At 35.3% G+C, this 23,248-nt stretch overlaps 1 protein-coding gene across 5 annotated transcripts in view; it reads left to right on the forward strand.

Moving 5' to 3' along the window:
- The window catches only part of NEDD4 (NEDD4 E3 ubiquitin protein ligase), a 146,619-nt gene that overhangs the window by 54,049 nt on the left and 69,322 nt on the right, over positions 1-23,248 (forward strand). For 2 of the 5 annotated variants that reach the window (XM_059913229.1, XM_059913230.1), the window contains exon 2: positions 2,262-3,834. The exons of 2 other annotated variants lie outside the window; for them this stretch is intronic. In XM_059913229.1, coding sequence (XP_059769212.1) covers positions 2,290-3,834 — 1,545 coding nt within the window. In that variant the 5' untranslated portion in view covers positions 2,262-2,289. Of the gene's footprint in view, positions 1-2,261; positions 3,835-23,248 lie in introns of those variants that run through there. One more of the 5 variants, XM_059913233.1, reaches the window with a different exon arrangement.

A 23,248-nucleotide genomic window follows, 5' to 3' on the forward strand; every position in this document is an offset into this window, starting at 1 on the left:
AAATTGATGACTAATAAGAACCTGCTGTATAAAAAATAAATAAAATTAAATTAAAAAATTTAAAAAAAAAACAACCAAAGGAGATTTACTTATTAACTGGAAGTTTTAGGCCACAGGCATGAGCAGTTTAATCTCACTGATCAGCTTATTGGAAGTGATCCATTTTTTGAGTCATCAGATTCCTAACTTAATTCAAGAAGGAAAGCTGCTGTAGTTATTTGAAGGTATAGTGAAAAGATTAGGACTCTTGCTTCTTAAAGAAACAAGATTATAAGGGAATATGTACTGAAGTCTATAAAATCATAAAATAGATTATACAAAACCAAAATAGCATAATAATTTTATTACTAAGTTTATAATTGTACCCATTCTAAAACATAGTACTATCTCATTCTAGTCAGAAATACAATTTAGTAAATTCCGTATTTCTATTTTGTCCTCTTAATTGATTAAAAACACTGTTTAGAAAATTGTGATTGAGAACAGATCTATCTTAAGTTTTCTTTTTTAAACAAAATGCAGGTATATGTTTTACATATTTGCTTTTACTTAGAAAAAAAAACTTAGAAAAATACAACTTGGGTGTAGTACCATGTGGTGTAAACAAATGAACTATTTTACTTTTTACTTTCCTATGAATGAGCCAGTATATATTTATTACTGGAGTTCCAGCTGTAAAATTCAGGTAAGGGGTTTAAATATACCCTAGAGTATTATTTAAAAATAAATTTGTTTCTTTCAAATAGAATACCAACCTTGGTCTATGACATTTAGGGGAGAAATTAAAATATTAAACTTCTGTTACCTAGTAAACTGAAAATAAAGTAAAGGTTAAATAAATACAAAGCAGAAAAATACATATACAAAATAACAACATCTAAAAGGACAAACAGTCTACTGTTCTCTCCTGCAGGAGCTTTATCAGCAGTGGGTAAGTAATTCCACCTCTAGGGCAGTCCTAGTACTCAAAAATGTAAACAAGTATGTACTTTGTTTATATCAAGAAATATGCAGCATGGTTTATACTTCTTCACAGATATCGAACAACTAAATGAATTGTTTCAGTGCACCAGTAGGAGGCAGCAAAGAGCTCTTAGAGTTTTTCAGAACAGAATTGGCATTGAGATATGTTTATTTGATGTGTTAAGTCCTTTTTAGACTTCTTTACCTACCACAACACTCTCTTAACTGAATGAATTTCAGAGACAGTGGAATAAAATATCTTGTGTGCTCAAACTATATTGGGGGATAGTTTTTCTGTCTAATCTGCATATATTTTTAATGGAATGTTTGCTTAGGCTATTTCTTGGCAGAGTTTTAATAGTCAAAATATAAATGGCATCATTTAAAGACTGTACTGCTTGGCTGGAAAAGCCTTAAAATTACAGGAGAAAATGCTTGGTGACAGCTTCTCTCAAACTTTTTTTTCCTCAGACGTATGCTCAAGTTTTGCAGTAGTATTACTAGGCTAATTTTGTATTTCGATCCTTCAGCTTTCACTTTTTATAAGTACGTAGTGTTTTGGAAGCTAAAATATTTATCTATTTGATTTAATGCTAAAGTTTTAATTCACCTCAAAGTTTTGGTATTTCCAAATTTATACGTGTTTGGATTGACTCATTTTAAAAATATTAACAGTCTATATTCCTTTCTATTTTTACTAAATTGGCTAAATTGACTAGATTTCTATGTTTACTAAATTGACTGTTTGGAAATTCAATCCTTGATTTGATACTCAATTACATGGAGTTTCATTCCTACCAACTTCCTGTAATTCTATCCCTATGGGTAAAAATATTAGTGGTCAAACTCTGCTGGAGAAAGCATAGGCACCGTGATTCGCATAGTTAAATGTTCATTTAGTAGAGATGGAGTGAAAAAATACTGTTTCAACTTGAAATGCTAGAAGATTGTTGTTCTTGTGTTACTCATTCATGCAAATTGGAGAAGGTATAATTGAAACAAGGTTGGCAGTGTTTGAGGCAGTGTGCTGCAGCTGAGCTCAGCTTAAAGGTCGCTGGAAATCAAGTGCTTTGTAAGTGAAGGCATTTTGACTACAGACGATTCAAGACATTTTGGAAACGTCAGTCTCGGGAATGGGCCGTCTTTTTCTTTCTGTGATATCTGGTCTCTAAGGTTTTACTTAGGATAAAGACTACGACTTCTGAGCTCTTTTAGGCACCACAAATGATTTTTTCTTTCGATGCAGTGCAGCTGCTTCTAGCCTGTCTACCGACAGAGATCTTTGTTATGACTTTCAGCCCTTAACATGTTTGGAAATGAGAAGAAATGGCACAAAGCTTACGATTGCACTTTGCAGCCAGAAGAAGCAATACTTATCCTGTGTCAGAAACCTCTGGAGATGATTCGGATAGCAGTGTTCACATGTGCTTCACGAGACCAACACGGATTTCAACGTCTAAGGTGGTTCAAATGAAGCTGACTCCCAGACAGACTACACTACCTCCGTTAATAAAGGAAAACGTTAAGTCTCAGGAAGGATCATCTGTTCCTTCACCTGAAAATGTTAATAAAAAGAGCAGCTGTCTGCAGATTTCACTACAGCCAACAAGGTACAGTGGATGTCTTCAGTCTGGCAATGTCTTAGCTGATGGTGATGATGCTTCATTTACTTGTGTCTTGAAGGATGGCAGTGCTGTGGTTGATAATGAACTGAATGCTGTGGATGATGGTAACCTCTTGAGCAGTCCTGCCATTTGCAGTGGTAGCCTTAGTCACTTCTCAGCCAGTGAGAATGGGTCTTATAGCAGCAACGGTAGTGATTATGGGTCATGCACAAGTATTACCAGTGGAGGTTCATACACCAACAGTATCATCAGTGATAGCAGTGGTTATACTTTTCCACCAACTGATGATACCTTTTTTGGTGGAAATTCATCTTCTGACAGCATCTCCAATAGAAGTTTGCCAAACAGGAATACTACTCCATGTGAAATTTTTTCGAGAAGTAGAAGTACAGTTCCCTTTGTCCAGCATGACCTGGATCGTGGACTAGAGATTATGAAATTGCCAGTGAGCAGGAACTCGAAAATTCCACTAAAACGTTGTTCATCCTTAGTCATTTTTCCTAGGAGTCCTTCAAATACCCCACCAACTTCTCTAACAAGTACAGGTACTCCTCCAAGCAAAGGATCCTATCAGACCTCACACCAGTTTATTATTTCTCCTAGTGAAATTGCCCACAATGAAGATGGCAGTAGTGCTAAGGGATTTCTTTCAACAGCTGTCAATGGACTTCGGTTATCTAAAACAATCTGTACTCCCAGAGAAGTAAGAGACATACAACCTCTTCACAGCTCATTACAAAAGAAAATTGTTATTGCAAATAATAGTCCAAATCAGACTGTCTGTGAAAAGTCATCTGAAGGATATTCTTGCGTTTCAGTGCATTTCACCCAACAAAAAGCAACTGCATTAGATTGTGAAACAGCAAATGGTGATTGTAGACCAGAGATGTCAGAAATTAAGCTTAATTCTGATTCAGAGTATATTAAGCTTATGCACAGGACATCTGCATGTTTACCATCTTCCCAAAATGTAGATTATCAAATAAATATCAATGGACAGTTGGAAAGACCACATTTACAGATAAACAAAAACCATGCTTTTTTACAAAGAAGTATTTCATTGGGAGGAACTTATCCAAATGTTTCCTGTTTATCCAGCCTTAAGCACAATTGTTCTAAGGGGGGACCATCTCAATTACTCATAAAGTTTGCATCTAGAAATGAAGGTAAAGTTGATAATTTAACAAGAGACAGCAACAGAGATTTCACAAATGAACTATCTAATTCTTTACAGCATTCTTGTAAGGTAAGTCTCCTTTGGTCTTGGTAAATGTTATTTTATACTAGAATGGCTCTATGAAATATTTGGTTAAAATTTATTATAACTTGGCAGCTTTATATATTTTCTTGGTCCTTAGCTAGCAAGCACTGTGTAGTCATGAACTTTATATTTGTAAATCTGAAAATATGCCCAGTAGTTTTTCACTCTATTTGTTATTTTATCAATGTAGAAAATATGTATTAAAAAAAACTTTCCAAAGTGATTTAAGCCATAAAACATTTCTGTAGCATAAAAACAAGCTATAAATAATAATTTATTTGATAACATTTTGCTTTCATATGTTTTCCCCTCAAGTGGCATGGTATTTTAATGTCTAACTCCGTATTTTATTCCTACTTTCAAAAATGCTCATTTAGTATTCTCCCCTCCTTAAGCATTGTGAAAAAAAGTAAAATATAGAAAGCCACTCAAAGTATTAAACAGTAAAAAGTCTACATAAAAATGTGAAAATCTTCTTATAAATGAACATAGAGAAAATGTTTCTTTAAAATACATATATTTATTTGATCATCGATAAAAACTGTTATGCTGAATGTTTAAAGCAGAGGAAAAATAAATGTTATCTGCATTTGTATATACCCTTAACCACAGGAATTTTGTTTCCACCCTATTTTTCTTTAGCTACCAGTTAAGTGTGCCTTCTAAAATGTAACTCACTCAACAATATTGAATTCTAAATTTTGTATTTTTAAATTTGGTTTCAATTGCTAGGTATTTTCCATAATTCTCTAATTACCCAATTAATTTGTTATTTTGGTAATTTTGCTTTATTATATTAGTAATTTAACTCTAGTGAATCTTAACCAAAACAGTTTTTTAATGTAATTTGGCCTTTCCAAAGTATTTTAAGTGTTTTGAACTTAAATAGATTTTAAAAATTTCTGTATTTGGAAGATCTTGCCAGATTTCTGGAAATGAAAAAAATGTTTCTGACTAAACCAATTCTAGATGACAGTACATAATAGTTTTGGGGAAAAAAACTTATCTGTTTATCTGTGTTTGTATAACAATATCACTCAATATTAAAGATTCTTTTAACACTCTGGGCAAATAAAATATTAAGTAATTGCTGGTTTGTTTTCTCTTTTGAAGTCTGATAAATATAATTCTTGTTATCCAATGCCCAGATGTTAATATAAGCAGCTACTTTACTGAGGATGAATAAAGATCACATTTCAAATTCTGATGTATGTTTTAGAATTATTAATTCCATTTACAAAACTTTTAAAACACCAGCTCTTAGGAGATTATAATCCATTCAGTTGTCTTGTCTTCTAAAAAAAAGCAATTCAGTGATACTATGAAGAAATACATTAATAGTTTGCTAATTGTATGACATGTACCTTGTAAATTTATTTTACATTTAATGAAATAATTAACCTGACAGGAAAAATTAACATAGAAATATTTCTAGAAATATCCTTTAAATAGTTGATTTTGTGGTAATATTATAGTTTGTTGTTGTTGATGCTTTTGAAAAAATTGTATTTTTAATGTTTTTTTTAAAAAGTGTGACTGCCTTTTGCATGGCTAAAAGATACACTTTTATTGGCTTTATTTAAAATTAGGTAAGCTAACTTAAATATTTTTTTGTGACAGCCAAATGCCTAGCTTTCTGCAGATTCTATTTTTTTTGATAGATTATTGGATTATAAAATAGTTCAGAAGTGTGTCATTTGCTGGAGAGCTTTAAATTGTTCCTCCTTTTAATGTTTATTAAACAACTGTTTATACAAGAATTGTAAACAATATAGAACCATTACATTTAACACATACTGGATCTAAATTGATCTAATTGTTTAGTGGTAAATCAAGGGCTTGTTTTAAGAGGAAAATAGTAATGTTGTTTTTTCTAAACATAGCAGTGACAACAATAATGGGGTTTTAGAAATAATCCTGTGTTTATCAATAATTATATATTAATCTAATTATAGTGGTATATTGTAACTCATTTATAAATAAACAGCTCCCAAAATATTTCCCATGACTCCAGTTAGTCTGGGTTAGTATTCTGATATGCTGAGTCTGGATTCACATTTAACAAGTTGATATTAGAGTAGCATTTAGTAATGTCAGCTATCTGTACCCAGCAGCCATGAAATTAAATCACTGCTTTGGTCAGGGACCCTGGTTTCTAAAGCACTGAGAGGTCTACAGATTCTTTTCTTCTGTGTTTAGCTACCAGTCTCTAGGAGAATAGTATCCAGTTTCTAGCTCTCTATAATCAACAGCTCATTACTGGCTAATTTTTAAAATTTAGTGAGAACTTTTACCTGTATCTGTGACTGGGGTTCTGTGTGTTGTTTACAACTTGGGATGAAGATGAGACTTTGTATTCCACATAATAATGTTGATTTCACTTATTGCCTTCAAAAAGCATAACAATAACTGGCATATATTTATTATATATATTTTTTGAGAGACAATATTACTTTTGTAAAGGCTTTATAATGACTTTTGATCTGAAAGTAGATATTTGATATTTTAACATTGTGTGTATTGTCAGCTCGATCAAGAGATAGGTTAAGGAGCTAAGATGGTTTTTATACAGTTACAGAAATTACCATTCAGATTTCTAAAATCTGTGCAATAGTTAGTTTACTCTATTATTATTTTATTTTTCCCTATCTATTGTTTTTTAATTTCCTGTATTGTTAGGATGCTCAGAAATTTCATTGCCCTATTATTTAAAATACCTTAGCATTTGCCTAAGCTTGTATATGTCTTCCATACTTCATGTATATGCATGCTTTTATCAGAAATTTTGACTTTACATTTTTCTTTTTATTATAAACGTTTTTGTTTATTTTCTGTTATTTAATCCTGGGTAGGTAAATTGCTTAAGCCTAGTGTAGAAGAACTTTAAAAAACTATGTTTCAATTATTTCAAAGCCTTTAAAACTAATGTCAAGAATTTATATTTCAATAATATATTTAGTTGTTCTTCCCAAAATAACTGTTTTAAATATATACTATTTTTAGTGTTCCATTATTTTCTTAGTCCTTATTTTATTAACTTTAGCAGAATATTTAGAGACATTTGGTTAAATTTATTTTGAACACTTAATCTTTCCTATAAAAATCAATATAGTTTATAAGTATTGACCCTAAAACTGTAATGCAACAATGTTAATGACCAGTTTTAGAAACCTGGTGAGAGGTGTGTGCATGTATATGTACATTTCTTAGGACTGAAGAGCTAAAATATTAATTTCAGGGTGGTTCAGGGAGGTGAATTGTTTGCTTCAGTAATACTTTGTATTTCTCTGTAGATGTGTCTTTAATTCATTCATCTGGCACATGTTTGAGTGCCTACTGTTTGCCAGTCACTGACTCAAGCTCTGGGAATAAAAGATACCGAAGCACAGTTTCTACTTGGGGCAACTCCCATTCTAGTTAGAGACACACTGGTAGATAAAAAAAAATTCAGTCTAAAGTGTGATGTACTAAAATAGAGCTGTATATGAGAATGTGAGAAAGATACAGTGTGACTCGAGCACAGGGAGTCCAGGGATGTGGGAGGAGATGATACGCTGGCAGTGGGTGGGAGTCCCATGGCATGGAGCACCTCATGCTGAAAGAAAGCAGTGTGTCTCCTGCTAACAATAATAGTTAGGCAATGGAAGTCATTATTTGAGAGTGTGACGTGCTCACTTTTATGTTTTTAGATGATAATTTCTTATGACACCATGGATTATAAGTGAATTAAAGTTTTCTTAACTTGGATGGCCAGGTGAATAGTGACATCATGAACTAAGATAGGGAATTCAGGAGAAGGGGCCAGATTGGGAGGGCAAAGAAAAAACCATGCGTCATTAAGTTTCTGTACTGAGAAGCTGCCCTGGTAGTACTGCTGTCAAGTAGGGTAGTTGGAGATATGGGCTCAGGACTCAGGAGAGAAGTGAGAGCTGGAAATGTAGCTTGGGAGTCATGAGTCTAGTCAAAGACTTAGGTAAGGATGAACTGAAAAAAGCATGAAAGTGAGATGGAAGGAGTGATAAATCAGAATTCTGGGGACTACCAACTTTGGAGAACCAGTGGAAAAAGAGATAAAAAGGAGACCAAGAAAGAGCCACCGGAGGAGCAGAGAGGCCAGGAGAGCTTGGAGGCCTGAAAGCCAAGGGAAGGGAAAGTTCAAGGTGAGCAGCATACAGTGCCATGGAACTTAGGTATCCATTGAATGTAAGAGGTCCTTGGTGACTTTAGTAAAAGTAGGCTCAGGAGCATAGTGTAAAAGCCTGGTTGAAGAAAGAATGAAACAGGTGAGGAAGCAAAAACAGCAGGCATAGCTTGTTTGCTCAATGTCATGAAAATAGTCATGAGTTAGTGTAGGCAAGGTATATATTTAATGGCTATTATATAGAAGACATGGTATTATGTGGTTATAATTGCATAAGACAAACTGTCCACAAGGATATTGCAGCCTGTTCTCTAGGAGGAGAAAAGGTCTGTAGCTCTCTGTTCTTTCACCTTAGAAGTAAAGAATAAATGAGCATCGGCAGTGAAAACTGAAATGGAGACTGAGCAATATGAAATGAAGGGAACAAAAAATTAGGAGTGAAAGCGTGAAACCACCTATGAGTAGTCACAACTCGTGGCGAGCAGCATTATCCTAACGTTCTCCTCCCCCTCCCTACCACCAAAAATAAGACAAAACAAAAATAGAGCTTCCAGGTAGAAAACAGTTCAGGATTTAAGGCCTATTCCTAGAAACGACTCGGAGAAGAGGCACCTCTGTCTTGCTGTCACCAGCTTCTTCCAGCATATGGAGCCCACCGTGTGCTACCTGTTGTGAGGCCTGGCCCTTCTAGATCCACTCTCCCTTTATGTTATGGGTGACAGGGAACAGGATGAACTAGGAGAAGCCAGGACCGGAGGCTGTGTGGGCAGAAGGGGCTTGGCAGAGTCCCTGGGTGTGGCCAGCCAACGTGTTGAGGTCAGGAGGGTGGTTAGCAGGAGTGAATGAGTGCTGAGAAGGGCATCCAATGATCTTGTCAGCATATACACAAAATTCCTGAAGTCTTGCTCAAGTGTGTGGTTCGGTATTCTTTGTTGGCCAAGTGGGAGACTGGAAGACTATGGTCAGGTGAAGACCAACATTTAGAGATAGCCTGTAAACAAGAGGTGAGCCGATGTGCCCTGGTTTAGTGAGATATCTGGGGGGAGATTCTCAACATAGCAGCAGTTGTTGGAAAGCAATTTTACCTTTGCTGAGATTTCACAAAACTTTTTAAATATAACTAGAGCAGATCTGAGAACTTGGAAAGGCAAGCAGCTAGCATGTTTATATACCTTGTAGCCCAATTCATGGATGGGTCATAACAAAGAATACCTTGACCAAGAGATCCCATGATGTTTCTAGTCAGGGTTCTAGGATATCTTGGCAGGGGGGTGTGGTGGAGATCATGCCTTCTCTTGAATTAGATGTATTACATCTAAGATAAAAACCATAACACTGTGAAACATTTTGTGATTTACCTTAATAGACGAAATATTACCAAGCAAGAAGTTTACATCAAGGATATTGGTGGTACAATGGACAATGTCTTTATGTTCATTAAGTACAGAAACATTCTTAACTGAATTTTTATCTTTCGTCCCTCTTACAAAAGCTGAGTATAACATTTTATGATATAGCTAAAATAATGTTATCTAGGACTACTTCCTTTTTTTAATGAAATAGCTCTTTTTATTTATTTATTTTGGCTGTGTTGGGTCTTTGTTGCTGCGCGCGGGCTTTCTCTAGCTGTGGCGAGCTGGGGCTACTCTTTGTTGCAGTGCACGGGCTTCTTATTGCGGTGGCTTCTCTTGTTGTGGAGCATGGGCTCTAGGTGCATGGGCTTCAGTAGTTGCAGCACACGGGCCCAGTGGTTGTGGCTCGCAGGCTCTAGGGCGCGTGGGCTTCAGTAGTTGTGGTGCACGGGCTTAGTTGCTCCGTGGCATGTGGGATCTTCCTGGACCAGGGATTGAATCCATGTCCCCTGCATTGGCTAGCGGATTCTTAACCACTGTACCACCAGGGAAGTTCCTAGGACTACTTCCTTTTTTTTCTCTTTCAAATATTTGTTGGTAAGCTGCCTTCTAATGCTTTAAGGATTGCAACTGGACAATGGCTTATTAAGTTGTCATTTGGACTACTGATTTTCAAATTTTCATGTATGTGTACATCTCCTAGAGATCTTGTTAAAAGGCAGATTTTGGTTCAGTAGGTCTGGGATGGGGCCTCAGGGTTCCGTATTTCTAACATGCTCCCAGGTCATACCAATGCTGCTAATTCCTCAAACACACTTTGAGAAGCAAGGCTGAAGACAATTTTTTTAAATGAGAAAAGTAATACAATTCATAGTTGAAGTATCCAGTGAGTCCCTCTTCCACTTTTACATAAAGAAGAACCATAGGTATGCTGTGGCCAGGGCTAAAATAATTTGCAAGGAGTTTTAAATCCACTTGGACATTTAGACTAGTTATTGATTGAGACCATGTGATGCAGAAGAGATTGTTTAGACCAACAAACATTCAAGAGCAAGATTGTCTGCCTGTCTCACAAAAGAACTTTAGTATGACTCTTGCAGAATTGTGACTATTAAATCTTCTAGGATTACATTTTAGTTTCATTTAAGAAGTTAAAAATATTGGTCTATAAGGCATGCAGTTCTACTTAAAGAAATCTCTTGAATTCATTATGGCTGTAATTCTGGTTTGTGTTGTTTTTGAAATTGTTGCCTGCATTAACTTTTTCCCCTCTCAGCATGAGATTTGAAAAATATGCAGTGGAAATGTATTTTTCTTAACTATTCTGGCTTACTCAAGCAATAGCTTCTATCTTCCTCTTTGTGAACACTTTCAATCTTTCCAATATACTTTCCTCTAGCAGTGCCAGTTTAGGGTACTACTGAGAATGTTTGAATCTTACATTGGCTTATGTAATGAAATGAAACACCGTCTATAATTAATGCTTACTTATGAGCTATCCTTTCGATAGATCTATAAGGAGAAAGTTTAAAAATCCTTTATGTGTAACTTTGTAATGCTACTTAAAAGTATATATCCATTCTCAAGCATAAATCAGTATATGAAAATCTTAGGAACTGTTCTTCCCTTGGAGCAGTTGAAGACATTTTATTGGTAGCTGGGTTTTTGTGGTCTTCATGGCTGCTTGTGGCTTAGCCTAAATTCAGGGAGCCTAATAAGACATTAAACATTTCAGGTAAGCAATGAGAAAAAGGAAGCATAGCAAGAAAGAAGTTAAAGATAGGGAGATAGATAGGCAGGCAGGCAGGCAGGCAAATGTATTGATAAATTTTCCAGAATTGATTGAGTTCTAGAGAAGGGATTAAGCAAATGGGTAATCTTTTCTGGGCTCTAATTTACTAGAATGTAATTCCCTAAATCAGGGACTTTTTGTCTTATTCACCGCTATATCCTCAGTACCTAGAACAGTGCTTAGCTCAAAATAGACAATAAAGTATTTATTAAATTAATGACTGAAGCCAAGGGAGCCCTTTGGAATGGGGTAGAGACGACTGTAGAATCTAGATGAGGGCAACCAGACAGCCTTGCACAGATAACCAAACTAGGATATTTGAGGGATGACTGTAATGATGAGTGGAAGCTTCTTGATGCTTCATCCTCTGCATGAAAGAGTGGCACTCTTAAATGAATACCTTGTCCCTGGGGTGGATGCCAATGGAATATTATGATTGTGACTCAAGGATTAGTTTCCACAGTGGAGTCTGATTCATAGCCTACATATTCCACTAACTAGTACCGTAGAACTATGTGTCTGGGTAGAGGCTCAGATCAAGTTTTCTGAAAAGATTGAATGGGCCAAAAGTTTTAAGGGTATTTAAACAAAGGCCATTTGACTGGCTTTAAGTTTATCATTGTTTAATAAAATGACTTCATTTCAGACTTGATGTAAGAGCTGGCTTCTCAGTGTTGTTCCTGGAGTTTCAAGTAACTGTTTTAGCTAAGAATAACCTTTACCTTTTGTACCAAGACTGAAAGACTGAACCCTCTTAAGGAGTCACAGAGCTTAACGCAAACTCGAGTCATCTTCAAAGCAAATGAGTTTAACAAGTATTTATCAGAAATAGAATATGTGCCTGCTGCGAGTGGCAAATATTATTCCTGGCTTTGAAGAGTTTCTAATCTAGATGAGAAGACAGCATTATCCATTTAAAAAAAGAACCAGAGAACAGTATAAAATAGTATATCATAATGTCCGTATACCTACTTCAGGCAGGTGAATGCCTAAACTCTGAGCTATGTGATCGTCTATATAATTTTTAACTAATTTAAATTTTTATCAAGATGACACATGTGCCTGTTTTAAAAATCAGGTGTTTTTTTCTTTGAAGATTTCCTTTCTGCCTTTTTCTCTGTGTTCTCTCTTCCCAGAATTCCTGTTAGCCAAAGTTTGCACCTCCCAGATTGATCTTATAATTTACTTTTCTCTCCTGTTTCTGTTTCTTTGCCTCCTTATTCTACTTTCTGGAAGATTTCCCCCAGTTTTTTCTTCTCTTTAATTTTAAAATTGTGGTTATTTTAATTTCTCAAGTTCTGTCTTGTTTTTTGATGATTCCCTATTCTTATTCTTGTTTTATAAGTGTAATCTCTTATCTCTCTGAGAATATTTTACTTAAGGCTTTTTCTTTTAAGTTTTGTTATGGGTCCTACATTGTCTCGGGTTCCTGTGGGCCACTTTGCTGTTGTTGTTGTTTGTTCCTCTTTGTTATTAGACATTGTCCTCCAGGTGGCTGGTGAACCTTGGCTGTCTATTCCTATTTGAGAGTGAGTCACTATGAAGTTATCTGGAGGCTCTGTAATTGTGTGGGGCTTTTCAAATGGTACACTTCATTGTAGGGAGACTTCTAACTGTCAGTATCTGGAGGTCTTTTCTCAAAGGTCAGTTTGTTTCTCCAGAGGAGAAACTTGCAACGATTGCCCAGTTATGTTTTATAGCCCTGGTTAGTGATAAACTAGAAATGGAGGTGATTTCTTTCATAGGTTCTGAAACTGAGTTAGTTCAAGGTAAACCATGCCTTAAAAGTGATATTTACTTACCAAATTCTTAAGGTACTGATTATAATTTAATTAATATAGTCAGTAAGGTACCTGATTTTCATACCTATTGTCTGAAATACAGTGTGTATATTCTAGAACTGAAGATGCTCGTAGAAAGACCAAATTTAAACATCCTTTATAAAAGAATATGTCGTTTCCTTAACACATCTCCCAACCTTTTACATTCTTGGCAATATATTTAAATGTAAATGTGTGTGCCTGTCCTCTGAGAAAGAGGATAGACCTGTTAAAACTGTGTTTGAGTACAGGGGAGAAGGAAGAGGAGACCAAAATGACCCCCTAATGGAGAAGAACATTGTATGCTTACTGTCACACTAGAACCTGAAACCTCATCTCTGATTGTTTTAACTTGGACAGAATCCTGATATATTCTTTTTTAAACTCTTAACCCGATATCTGTAAAAGTTTAAATCAGTCAGCATATGTTATATACCACATTTCAAAAAACTCTGAGATAGTGATTATCTCCACATTAGAAATAAGAGAACAAGCTCAGAAAAGTTAAAATCATGTAGTCAGGATCGTAAGTCTAGTAAATATCATATTACTTACGTACTTACTCAGCTCTGTTATGTACTCTAAAGCCCTTTTCTACATTTCTAACCAAGAGGAATTCATTTCGCACTACAATAGGGGGAATCTACAGGATAAATAAAGCTGCTTGGGGAAGCTTATTTTAGTAAAAATAGCATCATACAGAACAAAAAAAGAGTTGTCTAAAGGAAAGTTTCCACTTGGGCTGACTGCAATCTGATGACTAACTTTTACTCTCTGAAGAAGTCCTGATCAAGTCCTGTTTGCTTGCCATTGTTGAGTGAAAGTGAGGTTCAGGGATTATTTAAACCTATTTCTAGAGAACCAGTTTATCTCTGAAACTTTTCTTTTTCTATTCTTCTGATTTGTGACCCAACACTTATAATTACTTTCTTCTTTCTGATTAATTTTATTGATCAAATAACACATACTGTGTGTTTCTACCTCCTGCAACTCTTTGAGTTTCACTATGTTCTTTTCCTTCAATAACTATTATAAACTACCTAAATCGTTGGAAGCTGTGTCTTTTTTTCCCTAATATTTTAAAACTTTTTATTGTGGAAAATTTCAAACACACACAAAAGTGGAAAGAATAATGCAGTGATCCCCCCATGTGAGCCCCCAGTGAATTCCCAATTTCAGTAATTACCAACATTTTGTCCATCAGGTCATCCGTCTTTTCCCATCCTTTTTTTTTAATTATTTTTTTTTATTGGAGTATAGTTGATTTACAATGTTGTGTTAGTTTCTGCTGTACAGCAAAGTTAGTCAGTTAGACATACCCATATAGCCACTCTTCTTTAGATTCTTTTCCCACATAGGTCATTAGAGTATTGAATAGAGTTTCCTGTGCTATTCAGCAAGTTCTTATTAGTTATCTATTTTATATATAGTAGTGTGTATATGTCAATCCCAATCTCCCAATTTATTCCTCCCCCCGGTAACCACAAGTTTGTTTTCTGCATCTGTGACTCAATTTCTATTTTGTAGATAGGTTCCTTTGTACCATTTCTTTAGAGTCCACATATAAGTGATGTCATATGATATTTGTCTTTCTCTGTCTGACTTAACTCAGTATGACAATCTCTAGGTCCATCCATGTCGCTGTAAATGGCATTATTTCGTTCTTTTTTATGGCTGAGTAATGTTCCATTGTATATATGTACCACATATTCTTTATCCATTCCTCTGTTGATGGACATTTAGGTTGCTTCCACATCCTTCCCTCCTTTTTTTCTGTAAGTTTTTTTAAGTAAATCCCATACAACATGTAATTTTACCCGTAAATACTTCAGAGTGTATCTGTAATGGAGAAGGACCTTTTAAATATACAAAAGTACCATTCAATTATCACACTTAACAAAATTAACAATAGTTCTAAACTGTTTTGACTGGATCTCTTTCTAAGTCATCTAGGTCATTTTAGTGTTGACATAACTCAAGATGGATTCTTCTCCTTTAACATGTGTCTATCTAATTCTTCATCTATGTTATGAGCTTCATTTCACTTTGGGGCTAAGCGTGCCAATTATTTAGCATAGGATTTTCTGTGTCTTTAATCAGACAATTTTTGATAATACATTTGTTACCAATGTAATTGAGGCTGTATTCTGGAACCTAAAAGTAAGGTTAGAGTTAGGACTTAGAACTGATCACCTAACTACACCTTACCTCCACCTTAATCGCCACAAATCTTCATTGAGCTGGGATACCTATCTTCCTCATTCCCCGGTAGACTGAAAATGTGCTCTATAGTGATTTAGCTGTATTAATTCCTCTTAAAGCTTCTCTGCGTCTTAATTTCATGTTTAGGGAACATGAAGTGTACGAAACTTGGCGAAGTTATTTTGAGGACTGGAAATTTGATATCTGTTTGGCAAATAGTTGGTGCTCAGTAAAAAGTGGCTATTATTATCTGCCTTATAATATTGTTGTGAGAGTTTATGAAGGTGTGCTGTAAACTAAAAAGTGACACAGTGCATAACATAATAATAATTGTTTTATATATGTACAATCTGAATCATATATAAATCTAAGAATCCAGGTTAACAGTTAAGTAATAGTAAATTCATGAAAAGAACATTTTAAAAAGTAATGCAGGGACTTCCCTGGTGGTCCAGTGGCTAAGACTCAGCGCTCCCAATGCAGGGGGCCCGGGTTCAATCCCGGGTCAGGGAACTAGATCCCACATGCTGCAGCTAAAGATCCCACATGTGGCAACTAAGATCCCGTGTTCTGCAACTAAGACCCGGCACAGCTAAATAAATAAACAAACTTTTTTTTTTTAAAGTAATGCAAAAATACAGACTAGAAATCTAGGGAAACACTTCTTCCTAAGACTCTAAATTAAAGATCATGATATATTTTTCAACTGAATATGGTTTTTCCAAAGCCATATTAAAAATTAAAGCACAATTCTTTTCATTTATACTCAATTTCGATTATGTATATTCTTGGGGACAAAACTACATCAAGACTAAGATATTCAAAAGAAAGACAGAAATAAATAAGAATTATACAGCAAATTAACAGGAGGAGAGCATTAGAATCTGGAAAGTCCTCTAAGTGGGCCACAAGCCACTTCTTATGCAATAATTGGTAGTTCAAAAAAAGGTGACCCTATTTTTTTTTATCCTTCATTGAAATTATTGACTCATAAGAGATAGCCTTACTCATCTTATGTCATTGATAGAGTCAGCTTCTAGCCATAAGGTGATAGATTCTTTTTTTTCTTTTTAACATCTTTATAGGAGTATAATTGCTTTATAATGTTATGTTAGTTTCTCCTGTATTAACAAAGAAAATCAGGTATATATATACATATATTCCCATATCCCCTCCCTCTTGCATCTCCCTCCCACCCTCCCTATCCCACCCCTCTAGGTGGTCACAAAGCACCAAACTGATCTCCCTGGGCTATGCAGCTGCTTCCCACTAGCTATCTCTTTTACATTTGGTACTGTATATATGTCAGTGCTACTGTCTAACTTCGTCCCAGCTTACCTTCCCCCTCCCCATGTCCTCAAGTCCGTTCTCTATGTCGGCATCTTTATTCCTGTCCTGCCTCTGATTCATCAGAACCATTTTTTTTTTTAGATTCCATATATATGTGTTAGCATACAGTATTTGTTTTTCTCCTTCTGATTTACTTCACTCTGTCTGACAGCCTGTAAGTCCATCCACCTCCCTACAGATAACTCAATTTCATTTCTTTTTATGGCTCAGTAATGGTCCATTGTATATATGTGCCACATCTTCTTTATCCATTCCTCTGTCGATGGACACCTAGATTGCTTCCATGTCCTGGCTGTTGTAAATAGTACTGCAATGAACATTGTGGTTCATGACTCTTTTTGAATTATGGTTTTCTCAGGGTATATGCCCAGTAGTGGGATTGCAGGGTGATATGGTTGTTCTATTTTTAGTTTTTTGAGGAACCTCCATACTGTTCTCCATAGTGGCTGTATCAATTTACATTCCCACCAACAGTGCAAGAGGGTTCCCTTTTCTCCACACCCTCTCCAGCATTTATTGTTTGTAGATGTTTTGATGATGGCCATTCTGAACGGTGTGAGGTGACACCTCATTGTAGTTTTGATTTGCATTTCTCTAATGATTAGTGATGTTGAGCATCCTTTCATGTGTTTGTTGGCAATCTGTATATCTTCTTTGGTGAAATGTCTATTTAGGTCTTCTGCCCATTTTTGGATTGGGTTGTTTGTTTTTCTGATATTGAGCTGCATGAGCTGCTTGTATATTTTGGAGATTAATCCTTTGTTAGTTGCTTCATTTGCAAATATTTTCTCCCATTCTGAGGGTTCTCTTTTCATCTTGTTTATGGTTTCCTTTGCTGTGAAAAAGCTTTGAAGTTTCATTAGGTCCCATTTTTTCATTTTTGTTTTTATTTCCATCTCTCTAGGAGGTGAGTCAAAAAGGATCTTGCTATGATTTATGTCATAGAGTGTTCTGCCTATGTTTTCCTCTAAGAGTTTTATAGTGTCTGGCTTTACATTTAGGTCTTTAATCCATTGTGAGTTTAATTTTGTGTATGGTGTTAGGAAGTGTTCTAATTTCATTCTTTTACATGTAGCTGTCCAGTTTACCCAACAAAACTTTTTGAAGACGCTGTCTTTTCTCCATTGTATATTCTTGCCTCCTTTATCAAAGATAAGGTGACCGAATGTGCATGGGTTTATCTCCGGGCTTTCTGTCCTGTTCCACTGATCAGTATTTCTGTTTCTGTGCCAGTACCATAGTGTCTTGATTACTGTAGCTTTGTAGTATAGTCTGAAGTCAGGGAGCCTAATTCCTCCAGCTCCGTTTATCTTTTTTAAGATTGCTTTGGCTATTCGGGTCTTTTATGTTTCCATACAGATTGTGAAATTTTTTTGTTCTAGTTCTGTGAAAAATGCCATTGGTAGTTTGATAGAGATTGCAGTGAATCTGTAAATTGCTTTGGGCAGTATAGTCATTTTCACAATATTGACTCTTCCCATCCAAGAACATGGTATATCTCTCCATCTGTTTATATCATCTTTAATTTCTTTCATCATTGTCTTATAGTTTTCTGCATACAGGTCTTTTGTTTCCTTAGGTAGGTTTATTCCTAGGTATACCATTTTTGTTGCAATGGTAAATGGGAGTGTTTCCTTAATTTCTCTTTCAGATTTTTCATCATTAGTGTATAGGAATGCAAGAGATTTCTGTGCATTAATTTTGTGTCCTGCTACTTTACCAAATTCATTGATTAGCTGTAGTAGTTTTGTGGTCTCATCTTTAGGCTTCTCTATGTATAGTATCATGTCATCTACAAACAGTGACAGCTTTACTTCTTCTTTTCCGATTTGGATTCCTTTTATTTCTTTTTCTTCTCTGATTGCTGTGGCTAAAACTTCCAAAACTATGTTGAATAGTAGTGGTGAGAGTGGGCAACCTTGTCTTGTTCCTGATTTTAGAGGATATGGTTTCAGTTTTTCACTATTGAGAATGATGTTGGCTGTGGGTTTGTCATATATGGCCTTTATTATGTTGAGGTAAGTTCTGTCTATGCCTACTTTCTGGAGTTTTTATCATAAATCAGTGTTGAATTTTGTTGAAAGCTTTTTCTGCATCTATTGAGATTATCATGGTTTTTATCCTTCAGTTTGTTAATATGGTGTATCACATTGATTGATTTGCATATATTGAAGAATCCTTGCATTGCTGGGATAAACCCCACTTGATCATGGTGTATGATCCTTTTAATGTGTTGTTGGATTCTGTTTGCTAGTATTTTGTTGAGGATTTTGGCATCTATGTTCATCAGTGATATTGGCCTGTAGTTTTCTTTTTTTGTGACATCTTTTTCTGGTTTGGGGATCAGGGTGATGGTGGCCTCATAGAAAGAGTTTGGGAGTATTCCTCCCTCTGCTATATTTTGGAAGAGTTTGAGAAGGATGGGTGTTAGCTCTTCTCTAAATGTTTGATAGAATTTGCCTGGGAAGCCATCTGGTCCTGGGCTTTTGTTTGTTGGAATATTTTTAATCACAGTTTCAATTTCAGTGCATGTGACTGGTCTGTTTATATTTTGTGTTTTGTCCTGGTTCAGTCTCAGAAGGTTGTGCTTTTCTAAGAATTTGTCCATTTCTTCCAGGTTGTCCATTTTATTGGCATATAGTTGCTTGTAGTAATCCCTTATGATCCTTTCTATTTCTGCAGTGTCAGTTGTTACTTCTCCTTTTTCATTTCTAATTCTGTTGATTTGAGTGTTCTCCCTTTTTTTCTTGATGAGTCTGGCTAGTGGTTTATCAATTTTGCTTATCGTCTCAAACAACCAACTTTTAGTTTTATTGATCTTCGCTATCGTTTCCTTTATTTCTTTTTCATTTATTTCTGATCTGATGTTTATGATTTCTTTCCTTCTGCTAACTTTGGGGGGTTTTTTTTGTTCTTCTTTCTCTAATTGCTTTAGGTGTAAGTTTAGGTTGTTTATTTGAGATTTTTCTTGTTTCTTGAGGAAGTATTCTATTGCTATAAACTTCCCTCTTAGAACTGCCTTTGCTGCATCCCATAGGTTTTGGGTCATCGTGTTTTCATTGTCATTTGTTTCTAGGTATTTTTTGATTTCCTCTTAGATTTCTTCAGTGATCTCTTGGTTATTTAGTAGTGTATTGTTTAGCCCCCATGTGTTTGTATTTTTTCCAGTTTTTTTCCTGTAATTGATATCTAGTCTCATAGCATTGTTGTCAGAAAAGTTACTTGATACAATTTCAATGTTCTTAAATTTACCAAGGCTTGATATGTGACCCAAGATATGATCTATCCTGGAGAATGTTCCATGAGCTCGTGAGAAGAAAGTGTATTCTGTTGTTTTTGGATAGAATGTCCTATACCTATCAGTTAAGTCCATCTTGTTTAATGTATCATTTAAAGCTTGTGTTTCCTTATTTATTTTTATTTTGGGTCATCTGTCCATTGGTGAAAGTGGGGTGTTAAAGTTCCCTACTCTGACTGTGCTACTGTCAATTTCCCCTTTTGTGGCTGTTAGCATTTGCCTTATGTATTGAGGTGCTCCTATGTTGGGTGCATAAATATTTACAATTGTTAATTTTTTTATTTCTTCTGTATTTTGATTTTTTCTTGATTTTTTCTTTGTATTTAATGTAGTGTCCTTATTTGTCTCTTGTAATAGTCTTTATTTTAAAGTCTATTCTGTCTGATATGAGGATTGCTACTCCAGCTTTCTTTTGATTTCCATTTGCATGGAATATCTTTTTCTATCCCCTCTTTTTTTCAGTCTGTATGTGTCCCTAGGTCTGAAGTGGGTCTCTTGTAGACAGCATATATACAGGTCTTGTTTTTGTATTCATTTAGCCAGTCTGTGTCTTTTGGTTGCAGGATTTAATCCATTTACATTTAAGGTAATTATCGATATGTATGTTTCTATTTCCATTTTCTTAATTGTTTTGGGTTTGTTTTTGTAGGTCTTTTCATCTTCTTGTGTTTCCTGCCTAGAGAAGTTCCTTTAGCATTTGTTGTAAGGCTCCTTTGGTGGTGCTGAATTCTTTTTTTTCTTTTTTTTTTTTAGTTATTTCTGAGATATATATTTTAAAGTAATAACTAGAATTATGACTTATAACATTACACCAAAACATATAAGATTTTTAGAAATTTCATGTAATGTCTGAAACATTTATATTAATATATTTCCATACAAATAACCCAAAGAAAGTTTAGTATTAGTTCTTTTTTTTGTTTGTTTGTTTTTTTATACTGCAGGTTCTTATTAGTCATCAAGTATATACACATCAGTGTATACATGTCAATCCCAATCGCCCAATTCAGCACACCACCATCCCCACCCCACTGCGGTTTTACCCCCTTGGCATCCATACATTTGTTCTCTACATCTGTGTCTCAACTTCTGCCCTGCAAACCAGTTCATCTGTACCATTTTTCTAGGTTCCACCTACATGCGTTAATATACGATATTTGTTTTTCTCTTTCTGACTTACTTCACACTGTATGACAGTCTCTAGATCCATCCACGTCTCAACAAATGACTCAATTTCGTTCCTTTTTATGGCTGAGTAATATTCCATTGTATCTATCTACCACAACTTCTTTATCCATTCATCTGTCGATGGACATTTAGGTTGCTTCCATGACCTGGCTATTGTAAATAGTGCTACAATGAACATTGGGGTGCATGTGTCTTTTTGAATTATGGTTTTCTCTGGGTATATGCCCAGTAATGGGATTGCTGGGTCATATGGTAATTCTATTTTTAGTTTTTTAAGGAACCTCCATACTGTTCTCCATAGTGGCTATATCAATTTACATTCCCACCAACAGTGCAAGAGGGTTCCCTTTTCTCCACACCCTCTCCAGCATTTGTTGTTTGTAGATTTTCTGATGATGCCCATTCTAACTGGTGTGAGGTGATACCTCATTGTACTTCTGATTTGCATTTCTCTGATAATTAGTGATGTTGAGCAGCTTTTCATGTGCTTCTTGGCCATATTTATGTCTTCTTTGGAGAAATGTCTATTTAGGTTTTCTGACCATTTTTGGATTGGGTTGTTTGTTTCTTTAATATTGGGCTGCATGAGCTGTTTACATATTTTGGAGAGTAATCCTTTGTCCGTTGATTCATTTGCAAATATTTTCTCCCATTCTGAGGGTTGTCTTTTCATCTTGTTTATGGTTTCCATTGCTGTGCAAAAGCTTTGAAGTTTCATTAGGTCCCATTTGTTTATTTTTGTTTTTATTTCCATTACTCTAGGAGGTAGATCAAAAAAGATCTTGCTGTGATTTATGTCAAAGAGTGTTCTTCCTATGTTTTCCTCTAAGAGTTTTATAGTGTCCAGTCTTACATTTAGGTCTCGAATCCATTTTGAGTTTATTTTTGTGTATGGTGTTAGGGAGTGTTCTAATTTCATTCCTTTACATGTAGCTGTCCAGTTTTCCCAGCACCACTTATTGAAGAGACTGTCTTTTCTCCATTGTATATCTTTGCCTCCTATGTCATAGATTAGTTGACCATAGGTGCGTGGGTTTATCTCTGGGCTTTCTATCTTGTTCCATTGACCTATGTTTCTGTTTTGGTGCCAGTGCCATATTGTCTTCATTACTGTAGCTTTGTAGTATAGTCTGAAGTCCGGGAGTCTGATTCCTCCAGCTCCGTTTTTCTCCCTCAAGATTGCTTTGGCTATTCGGGGTCTTTTGTGTCTCCATACAAATTTTAAGATGATTTGTTCTAGTTCCATAAAAAATGCCATTGGTAATTTGATAGGGATTGCCTTGAATCTGTAGATTGCTTTGGGTAGTATAGTCATTTTCACAGTATTGATTCTTCCAATCCAAAAACATGGTGTATCTCTCCATCTATTGGTATCATCTTTAATTTCTTTCATCAGTGTCTTATAGTTTTCTGCATACAGATCTTTTGTCTCCCTAGGTAGGTTTATTCCTAGGTATTTTATTCTTTTTGTTGCAATGGTAAATGAGAGTGTTTCCATAATTTCTCTTTCAGATTTTTCATCATTAGTGTATTTGAATGCAAGAGATTTCTGTGCATTAATTTTGTATCCTGCAACTTTACCAAATTCATTGATTACCTCTAGTAGTTTTCTAGTGGCATTTTTAGGATTCTCTATGTATAGTATCATGTCATCTGAAAACAGTGACAGTTTTACTTCTTCCTTTCCAATTTCTATTTCTTTTATTTCTTTTTCTTTTCTGATTGCTGTGGCTAGGACTTCCAAAACTATGTTGAATAATAGTGGTGAGAGTGGACATCCTTGTCTCGTTCCTGATCTTAGAGGAAATGCTTTCAGTTTTTCACCATTGAGAATGATGTTTTTGGGGGTTTGTTGTATATGGCCTTTATTATGTTGAGGTAGGTTCCCCCTATGCCCACTTTCTGGAGAGTTTTTATCATAAATGGATGTTGAATATTGTCAAAAGCTTTGTCTGCATCTATTGAGATGATCATATGGTTTTTATTCTTCAATTTGTTAATATGGTATATCACATTGATTGGTTTGTGTATATTGAAGAATCCTTGCATCCCTGGGATAAATCCCACTTGATCGTGGTGTATGATCCTTTTAATGTGTTTTTGGATTCTGTTTGCTAGTATTTTGTTGAGCATTTTTGCATCTATATTCATCAGTGATATTGGTGTGTAATTTTCTTTTTTTGTAGTATCTTTGTCTGGTTTTGGTATCAGGGTGATGGTGGCCTCATAGAATGGGTTTGGGAGTGTTCCTTCCTC

The sequence above is a fragment of the Balaenoptera ricei genome, chromosome 2, assembly GCF_028023285.1.
Source record: "Balaenoptera ricei isolate mBalRic1 chromosome 2, mBalRic1.hap2, whole genome shotgun sequence".
Lineage (NCBI taxonomy): Eukaryota > Metazoa > Chordata > Mammalia > Artiodactyla > Balaenopteridae > Balaenoptera > Balaenoptera ricei.